The sequence below is a fragment of the Gavialis gangeticus genome, unplaced genomic scaffold (assembly GCF_001723915.1).
Source record: "Gavialis gangeticus isolate Ggan-Ray unplaced genomic scaffold, GavGan_comp1, whole genome shotgun sequence".
In the NCBI taxonomy this organism is placed as follows: domain Eukaryota; kingdom Metazoa; phylum Chordata; order Crocodylia; family Gavialidae; genus Gavialis; species Gavialis gangeticus.
In genome coordinates, this window is record NW_017729013.1 from 5,992,762 (window position 1) to 6,003,505 (window position 10,744).

Sequence of the window (10,744 nt, forward strand, 5' to 3'; positions counted from 1 at the left end):
CCCCCCCCCCCCCCCCCGATTGCTCCATTTGCAATCTAGGGGAGAAGCCCCCGAAGGGAATTAAGGAGCAGCGTGCCCGGCGCATGGGTGGCTGCATTGAGGGACGAAGGCAAGGAAGAGCTGGGAGAGTTGGCCAGCGGGGCGGGGCTTTTGCCCTGGAAGAGCCTGAAGACTTGTCACTGGATGGGGAGCAGCAAGCAGCCATGCCCCCCAGCCCTGTCTTGGTACACAGCTTGTGCACGGAGGGTCCAAGAGAGACCAAGACCCTGGGAGCCGCACAAGGCGGCTTGGGTCTCCAACCCTTGGCACGAGGCCAGGCAGTCAGTGTACGGGCAGTGCACGGAGAGTCCGAGAGGGACCAAGACCCTGGGAGCTGTACGAAGTGTCTCGGGTCTCCAACCCCTGGCAGGAGGCCAGGCAGTTGGTGCACAGGTTGGTGCATGGAGGGTCCAGGAGCGGACCGAGACCCCGGAGCCACACAAGGCAGCTAGGGTCTCCAACCCCTGGCACGGGCCGGGTACATGATACACAGTCAGTGCATGGACGATCCGGGAGCAGACCGAGACCCTGGCGCCACACCAGGCGGCTTGGGTCTCCAACCCCTGGCACAAGGCAGGGCCAATGGTGCAGAGAGCAATGCACAGGTCCCCAAGCAGGCCAGAGGCCAGGAAAGCCCCAAAGCAGCTGAGGCCCCCCTGCCAAGGGGAGAGACACCTCACACCGGAAGACAAGGACAGCCTCACCGGACTCTTGGAGGAGTCGTGAGTTGCCTGGGAAGGGGATTTCTACAGGGAAGAAGGGTCTTCCTCCCATGATGAGTAACTGGGATATTTAAGTTTGTTAAAGGGGCAGCTGGGGTATGTGGGGCTCCCCACGTCTCATCTAGGGCTCCTCCTTCTCCTGGGGCATTGTTATTGTTTGTTTATTCCCCCCTGGGTCTCATATTTTGTAAACCCTGCGCCTCCTATTTTGTGAACTTGTGCCTCATGCTTTGCAGATTAGTATTTCACTAGAGAATAAGACTGCATGATGTTTACGGAGACCCTTTGTTTCCCAGATCCCTCACCTGCACCCAAAGTATTTGCATAGAGTTGTGTGTGTGTGTGTATGTATGTATATATATTGCAGATAGTTCCCATGTCTTTATTATATATGTTCCATTTTTAACTCTGATTATATGTTAATACATTTGTATATTGTTAAGTCTTAAGATGTGTCCCCACTTTATAGGGGAAGGAGGAAACTGTGTGCAAAAGGCAGTTTCACCCCACAGAGCACCTGCTGGGCTAACATTCCCTTCAATTGGAGAGGGGAGTACATAATTGAGTACTACCCGGGCTACAGAAAATTTACAGTTTTGGATAGTTATATCTATTTTATAAATAATTCCAAGCAAACCAACCAGAACCTCTTCTGAGACTGTGAAATATTCCACCAACTTGGTTACAACTTTGTGGGAACAAACTTCCCAAGAGTAATTTTGCAGCAGAGAACTACTGAATAATATAGATAACAAAAGGAGAGAAACATCTTTTACCAGCTGCCACACTAGTTTCCACAGAAAGATTCTTGCCTATTTGAATGCATACCTCAATTTTGATATGGCTCTATCAGCTGCACCCAGCCAACACGGCCTTCATCATTTATTTAGATCCAGAAGGCACTGCCTTTGGAAATTATGTGAAACATGCGGTTTTTTGCCTTGGTTACCGTCACATGCACTGTGGTAGGGACAAGTTTGCTACCTTCAGTGTGGCTGAATTAACTATGATGGGAAAGCCAGTTTCTCTGACAGCTTTTGCCACTGCTGAAAGCTTTGTTTCAGTGGGACCTTCAAGTCAAATGCACCAGCTGGCACTCCACCCTCATTCACACACCATTATGTCTCATGTCAGATATAGTTTAGAGACACAGACATAACAGGCACCAGGAAAGGGAACAAGTCAGGTGGCTGTAAAGAATAAGAAACAGGTAAGAAGTACATAGAATTTATTACAACCCACCGCTCATGCTTGATCCAGCCTTTCTAATATGCAACAAAGAGCCAATATAATCCAGAGAAGTTGGAGCATTTAAGAAACCCACTGACCCTTTGTAGGCAGGGGTGGGGGCAAGGGAAGAAGGGAAAAGACAGACATTGAGACCATGGTGACCCACATCCTACTCTGAGATGGATTTAATTACTCGAGGAAGGATTCTGCCAATATACATTTAAGAAGGGAGTGGGTTTCAAAGAGGTTTTTGTACCACCAGCCCCTTCAAAGATGTTTTTATACATAAAAAGCTTTTTTGTTCATTAGGATGTTCACCTCACAAAGCTTTGTCATCACTTGATGTCTCATAAGTAAGAGAAGGAGACAAACTCTTAAAAAAAGAGTGGGTTTTCATGCTATCATCCCTAATCAAGGACAAGGGAACAAAATGTGATGCTACAACATGCTGGCTGAATCATCTTAACTGTGGAAGTTAGTGGAATATGAAACCATGCTCGTGTGCAATACTTTTATGCACAAAAGGTACTGGGGTGCAGGGAGGACTGCATGAGGATTTGAGAGTGATTCCTACAAAGGACAAGTACAAATTCTTGAGATAATTACACTTTGCTATTTGACTCTTCACACATTAATAAAAAAAATTATGTCATATTAAAGACCACATTTGGATTTGTGGGCCTGAAAAATCCATCAGTGCTGGATGGCCTTTCATGGAGAACATGCTCCTGAAGATTCAAAGAGGTTTTCCTTTAGCATAATGTTATTTTTAGAAGAGAAGGAGCTATGAAAGTACTCCTTTTGAATTGACGTGTTGATTACTATCATTAACTCTTCCTGGATCCTATTATTTATGTTAATACTGGTAACGGTGAATAAAAGATGCACTGGAAAAGGCTCATAGTCTTTTCATGGGTACATTGGAAAAGGTTCGGAGTCTTTTCATGGCTGTTAACAAATTATGGCTAAAATACAGTTTGCATTCACTTACTCCTTGCTGAGAGTTCCTGCAGCTACTCATCACTCCTGGTAGGTTTCTGCATTTCCCTTTACTGAGAACAATATTCACACTGTTTACATTTCTGGTTACATCACTGTGGGCTTAAGTTTTCAAGAGCAACTAGTGATTTTGGACACCCAAATTGAAGGCTAAATTATTCAAAAAGCAGGAACTGTGTTCATCTTACACTGCCAAGCACACAAATCTTGAAGTGTTCTGGCAGTAAACAGACACAAGAGCTGTAAATGCCAGAAGCCACTCTATTAGAGCTCGCTCCTCACTGCACCTGTGGAGGAAGGGACAGCCACACTTCACTCAACTAAAACATAATGGGTACTTGTACACATGACAGGGGCTTAGTTCCCCAAACCAAAATGCTGGGTTTTTAATTCCAACGATTAAAATCCCACTAATTCAACTCAGGAGCTTCCAGCACTGTTACAGCGAGGGGCCTGATCCTTCCTCCCTGCCCCTGCCACAAAGCCTGCCTGCATCTCCCATGGCAGGGGGGCGAGCTGCTGGTGGGCTGAGTGGCCCCTGGACTGAGGTGGGGGGGGGCAGTTCTTCCTTCTGTGGCGGCAGGAGCACCCCCCTGGGCTGCCAGGGTGGGCTGATAGTAGGCAGGTACTGCCCCAGTTCAGGCAGCACCCATATGCTAACTGCTCGCTCAAGCAGCCCTGGGGGGCACCACTACGGTGGAGGGAAGGATCAAGACCCCCTCATTTATATCATAAAAACCCCCCACACATGTACAATGTGATGCAATTAATTTGCAAAATCGGCCAATTTCTGTCACATGTCCGAGCGTCCAACGCAACCTTTCAGCACTTGTCCAAACTTATGGTGCCTGAATTTCTCATCATCATCTTCAGTACACTGGTTCAGTCTATGAAGTCTGCTACTCCCAGTCTGCAATACTTCCCTGTTCCATCAGGTATTTGCCTGCTCCAACTAAGGGGGAGGCATTACACTTTGAGGCCTCTAAGGTCCCTGGATTGCCCCTATGAAGTGCAGACCAATTTAGTGCTATGTGCTCAGGCATTAGCCACTGTAAGCAGGTAATGAAATGGAACCAGTTCAGCCACGTCAACCCACCCACAATATCCTGCAAAGCAGTTTGTTGCGGACAGATGGTCTCATCACTCACGTAAGTAGCTATGATGTTTTCCTGGGCCACCATGATTGCCACGTAGAGGAACAGAGCAGAAATGAACATACTTATGGAGCAGAGAAGAGGGTCAGCTTTGGAGTTAATCTTCCTCCATCTTTTTGCAACTTCTGCCCCAGTGACGACTCCAAAAATTCCTGTCCCAACAGTAATTCCTCCAAATATTAAGCTGGTAGTAAAGGAAAGGGATGCGGTGAGTAGGGTATATTAAGGAAAAGATGCATTATTAGTGGTCAGTTAGTTGTGACACTAATCTTAGGGTTATAGGAAAAAATAATCCAATGTGGGCTCTGTTTTATCCGGGTATCCCAATCCCTTCTATCCAAGGCTACATTACTGAAGCATGCAAGTTACACTTCTGCTCTTGATTCCTGCCCACTCAAAGCAGATGTTTTCCTGCAGAGCAGCTGTTAACATATATGCCCTCAAAAGACGAATAAAACCCCACTGGGGTCTCTGCTAGTAGGAGCTGTCTGAAAGAACCAGCGACTTAAAGGAGCCCCCAGCCATCCTGGCCAGTCCAGTAAACTAAGATACTTCCTTACGTATACCTACTCCTACCCCCACAGTAGAGATGGGGCTACTGGCCTCACAATCCACTCCCTTGGAAGGGCTCTCATCACGCTGGAACATGCTGGCGTAAGAGTTGTAATCCTCAAGTGACCCATCTGGCCAGACTAACTTCTACTGCTGGAAACAGCTTTTACTTTTCAGAGCAGCTCGGAGTAGATTAAGTAACTATCCAACTGAAACTGCATGGGACATTTTCACAACACGGGATTTCAAATGCCACTTGGGTTCCTTTTGTAGGCCTGTAAGAGCTGACATCCTCATCAGAAATAGCCAGTACCCTCATCAAGAAAGCATGTACCCTCATTAGCTTCCTAAGGGGCTCCTTGCCCCTCAACATCCCCACAGTCCCAAATGAGATTCCAGTGACAAAGCAAGACAAGACTATGGAGTCACTGTTGAACACATCATGAACTTCTTCATCCGAGTGGAAACAGGGGCAAAGGAGAGTTCTGAGAACATGAACCTTTAAATATATTTTAACAAGGTCCATAGCTTTATGCTGAACCCTACTTTTTCAGTTCACCTTAACTCTAGGGCTAAGTACAGATAGTCAAAAAGCCCGAGACTGAATCAATTCAATCTTCACAGGTTCGTCTAAGCTGTATAGACTGAACTGATAAACAAGGGCAATGACAAATGTGGATAAAAAACAAAACAGAATGCATTTTGCTAGAAGCAGCAGTGCATTAGTTTGACCCAACTCTGCAGCTTTTGTATAGAATGGGCACTTCAATGGGGCTTTTTGGTACTTGTATTTAATAGCTGATTGAATAGCTAAGGTGTTCAATCTCTACAGACATTGGTGCAAATAAGGTGCTGCCTCTTCTGGGCATGTGCTGGGCTCAGCGTGGAAGCGCACCAAGTTTAAAGTAAAGCAACATTTTTTTTCCACATCTGCAAGCAGCCTAAGTGAACAGACATTCATTCATTTTTGATTCTGGAAATGCAGCCACATGCCTGCAGTGGCCCAGGCCAGAAGCCGGGGGGTGCTACAGCACACCTCCCTGCTCAGCTGCAGCAGACAGTTTGGGGCAAGGCTAGCTCACCCACCCTGTGAGGGGTGGGGTTTGCAGGGGAAATGCAAAGCATACTGGCATGATGGAAGACTGCCAGTTAACTTGAATCGGGGGGGGATCTGAGACAGAAGTTCAATAAACCAATTTAACCTAAATCAGTTAAGTCTGATACTACATCCACCCAGGTTTATCTTAAACCAGTTTCAGCCATTTTGCAAGCAGCTTATGTGCGCTGGACTTCTGTTGTGTTATAGATCTGAACTGGTTTATGTGTAATTTCTATCCCTAGCCCAGGGCAGGGGCAACTGCATTTGTAGTGATCAAACTGATGCAGTGTACTGGCTCTTCCAGTGCCTCCTGGATAACTGGACATTATCACTTCACTACTTCACTGTAGAATTAGTAGGAAAAATAATCCAATGGCACTAGGCAAAGCATAAGGTTACTACAAGTTCACCACCCTCAATCCTCTAATTTATAACTAGTAATAATTCTTGTAGTATGCATAGAACCAGCAAATCTTTTACAAACATCTCTGCCAGGTAGAGTCAAGTTTGAAATCAGAAGCAGCCTAGCATTAGTCCATCAGAGGGCACAACAAAATATGTAGAGAGAAAGAAGTACAGAAGCCAAGCTGTGGAGAGAGAATTTTCTTCTTTAGGTTGCCCAGGGGTCTTTAAGCATCTGAGAACCCCAAGTACTTGTCTGACCTGTGCAAAGGTCTCCGTGTGAAGACCTGTACATAAACTGCATGGTATCTGAAGGGCTGAGTCAGCTATGCTGCAGGTTGAATTTTTGTTTCCAGGGAGCCTAGGTGCTGCAAGACTGATCCTTAAGCAAGAGTCATCCCCTCTGGCTGTTAATCAGCTTCAGACATGCTTAAAGTATCACTGGGGAAATCCAGGAATGTGCAGCACCCTGAAAATCCAAGCACTAGCAGATGTAAATCTGATATTTCCCTTTATGCCACTCCACCAAAAAATATGTGTAACCAGCTATATGAGGTCCTTAGCATTAGCTCCCATGACAGTTTAAAAAAAGAAAAGAAAACCTTAGCATACAATGCAGTATGTGAGATAAGAGTAAATGTCAGGCAGTCTTTTACTTCGATGAAGGTAGCATTTACTCTAATATCATTATCATCAAATCATCCAAAATGCGAGTTAGAAAATAAAACTGCATCTTATGCTTGGAACAAGCAAAATGGGACTAGCATCTCAGCAAAACAAGTTCCTCAGAAATAGTCACTAGTAGAGAAGATATGGTGGGTACCTGCAGGTGACAATTCATGAACTCTCACATCAGTATGCCTATTATCTGAAACTGGGCAGGTTTCTCCAGGCTGGACTTCACTACCAAAGCTTGTCCTAGGATTGGCCAGTGCAAAAATAGTTATGTACTGAAGTTCTGATCTGCTGCCATCATCTCCTGGTGAACTAGCCAGTAAACTGTCCAATACCTCCAGCTCTGAGTTCAGAGACTGTCAGCCTGCTTAAATATAGCTTCCCCTAGTCTCTCTATGCTACCCAAGGAGATAAACAAAGCTCTTCTGGTTTGTTTTTCCTCTATATTCTGAACCCTTCTTTCCCACCATGAGGATAAAAAACATGGCAATCTGCTGCCCCTCAAAATACCCTGAAAAAACAAAGGAATTTATGACCACGTGCACAGAGAATGGACATTCAGCGTGTAGACGTTGGGACGTATTTGAGTGCTTGCTGCATCTAAGAGCTGTACTAAGCATACTTTACTACTCTCAGTGTAGAAGGCCGAGAACGTTTTCCTCCGTGCTGAGGGCAAGAGGCTTCCAAGAATGTCAAAAATCAATTAAAAGCCAGACAAGAATTACCTCAGGACCCTCTTTTCTGCAGCTCCCTTGCTATATGTAGCTGCAGATCCTTTGCCTCCTTTTGACACCACACACAATTTTCTAAAAGGTACCAGATATTTTACCTGTATATCAATATCTGTACCTGACTATTCCTCTCTAGCACAGTTCTGCCTATAGACAAGTTACTGACTGATAGAAGGTACCCAATTTTGAGGCAGAGTGCTAGGGTGCTGTGCCAGATGGCTCAGACCTGTTAGTGTGACTCCAGTCTCAAACCCGGCCACTTGGTAACAGGTTCAGATTCAATAACCTCTGTTCCCTTCTCACTGCTGTGGTATCATCAGATGGGGGCTTAATTCCCCTCAACTTTGACAATGAATCTCGTGCTCAGGTTCATCTTTACTGAGTAATCTTTTACCAGAACATTTAGATGACTTCTCCCTTCTTCCCACAATCCAACACTCGCACATATCTCGTGGTTTGTGGGTTTTTTGTGACAATATCATTTTAGGTTTGTAACAAGTATGTGATTAAGTTTTCCTACTCACTTTTAATGTCCATCTAGTGTAAAGCAATTAGTCTCTTTCCAGAGACAAAAGAACGTAATGAAGGATGAGCCGTGCAGGTATGCTGAGGCTGCTGCAAATGGACTATCAAGAACTTGCAGCTTGAAGGTTGCAAGTCACCTGGGAGATGCAAGTTATCTGAAAACTACTTGGTAGATAGACTGGAAGAACCACCACTAGACAAGCCAAGAAGACTTTTTGGAGATGGATGGGGAAACTAGTTTAACTTTCTGTGTCAGGACACAGAAAGACAGCAAGACTGGAACCTGAGACAAAGAAAAGAGACTGGAGCATACTGCTACAAGAAGCTGTTTCTTCAAATGCAGGGTGACTCAACTGAGCTTTCCCCTTTCATCTCCCCTACACACAGAGCAGGTTTTGCTGCAGAACACTGGGCCCCTTCCCTTGAGGCCAGGCCCAAGTGGGGCTTCCATAACTCAACAAACCTAGCCAAGATAGACGAGACGTGAGAGTAGGCTTTTCTTTATTGTTTACCCAAATGTCCCTGAATACTGTATTTCAGCTATACAGTGCTTCATTTTGACAAGATTTACGAGTTGCTGCAAAAATCTGATGGTTCCACAGCTCCTGTTAGAGTTACATCTCCAACCAATGCTCGAGCTCTTTTGGACCTACTAGCAGAAGCCAGTAAGAAACAGGGTGCCAAGAAATCCAGTTTTTCAGTAGCAGACCTATGCAGCTTTCCATTGCTGAAGAGTGAGGGGCCAGGGTCAAGCACTGAAAAAATAAACACTCCCAAAGGGTCTATGAAGGAGGGAAGCACAGCCCATCATGCGGTGGTGACAGTTATCCATTCTATGGGGTCAGGTGACTTTCATGTATGTATCTAGGAGGTCAAGGGAGCTCTCAAACTTGGACCTTCTTTTCCATTAGCTAGGCCTTTCTCCACAGACTGAGAAGCTACAGTGTAAACTGCCTTTTTTGAAGGACTAGTAGCATCTCACCAGGTAAATGAACCTTCAAGAAAAGGGCACCAGCTCATTTACAGTATGAATCTAAAACAATAAACTCACAGCATTCCTTAAGGTGATCATAGCATTCCTCAGTGATCTCTTTTAATACCAGTACCTTATACCTTCCCCATAACTGCTCACAGTCCAACCCTAGCCTTTTCTTAGAGCCCCTGGCCACCATTGGGGTTAAGAAATACATCGTGTTCTTGCATACATTTTCTATAGCTTTCAAGAATGAAGCACACCTCACCTGTTGGAGGACATGCATGGCTCCTCAAGGCATGGAGAGACAATGCCACGGAGGAGTTCAGCCCTGTATAGAAACGCCGGCATCCAGAATCCCAGGACTCCAGTCACAAACGCCACAGTTGTAAAACCCAATGTGGACCAGATGAAACTCCAGCTGCCAGATCAGGAGAAACAAGTATCAGAGTTTTGAGAAATACTTTGAGCAAAAGGATGTTATTTCAGGAAGCATAAAAATCATGATCACAAAAATCTATGATGAGAACAGATGCTATACTCAGACCAAGTAGGACAGCAACAGCAGGAGTGTGACCCATTGATTCCTTAATGTGAAAGCTCAACTTTAGCCTCTTGTATATTTTATTGCCAAGATTTATTAAGGCAGTTACAGGTAGGCTTTGAAAGCAAAACTACAATGTCAGCATGCTGCCAGGTCATTAAGTTCTTTGTCGCAATTTGAGAACTGTACAAGTGAGCTTCATACAAGTCAACAGTGCCACCTTGTGGACGGCTGTTCTGTTTTTTAGCCTGGTGCCAAAGCTGAAGTGGTGAGCATGTTGTGGCATGGCTGCACAACTGCTCCACAAATGCACTTCCTCATCCTGCAAATTCTGGCCACAATGCCATGAAGTAGTGTAGCAGGCTATATAACATCATATGAGATTGCCCAAAACCTGTTGATCCAACACAGCTTAGGAAGAACCCACAAGGACAGCATCATGAAAGGGGTTATCGGCACAGGGCCTATGCAGAACTTAACAGCATGTTGATTACTATTAAGGACACAAGTGAGATCCAGATTTCCTTCTGGCCCTGTTTTGCTGATGCTTTCAGACCCATCTTCCTCTGGGCACTTTTCAGAGATGGCTGTTTGGTGGTAAAAAAAAACAGGCTTGGCATTCCCAAGGCTGTGCGTGCAGGTAAGTGGGAGCTGCAATTATTTACTACCTCCTGGAGCCTCTCACATGAACAAATGCCCAGGAAGAAGTGTAGTCAAGGGCAAACCTTGCTTCTGTCAGATATGCAGGGCAGCAAATGCCTTCTACTCTGCAAAGACTTTTGTTAAATCATCATTACAAGGAACATGCTATTTCTGCCAGTACAGAACAGGAGAAATCAGATGGGTTACCGCCCAACATAACAATTGGATTGGTGCTGCCATCTCCCTCAGTCCTCACCCTAGGGTACATATTATCAACTGGAAGTATGCTTGGAAGTCAGCCTTGGAAGATTTCAGCAACTGGCACTCACCTGATGATTATCTGTGTTTGATGTTATCACCATGTGGTGTTATGGGAATATAATCTGAAGGCCCCATTACTCTCCAATAGCTCATTTATCTGAAACCTCAATAGCAGACAGAAAGCCGGGTAGATTTG

General features: G+C 45.2%; 1 protein-coding gene across 4 annotated transcripts in view; it reads right to left on the bottom strand.

Annotated features, from left to right (window-relative positions):
* The window catches only part of LOC109293473 (protein spinster homolog 3-like), a 90,584-nt gene that overhangs the window by 25,966 nt on the left and 53,874 nt on the right, over nt 1–10,744 (bottom strand). For all 4 annotated transcript variants that reach the window (XM_019511422.1, XM_019511421.1, XM_019511420.1 and 1 more), the window contains 2 exons: nt 9,370–9,522; nt 4,139–4,328 (listed from right to left, as the gene is read on the bottom strand). In XM_019511422.1, coding sequence (XP_019366967.1) covers nt 4,139–4,328; nt 9,370–9,522 — 343 coding nt within the window. The remainder of the gene's footprint in view (nt 1–4,138; nt 4,329–9,369; nt 9,523–10,744) is intronic.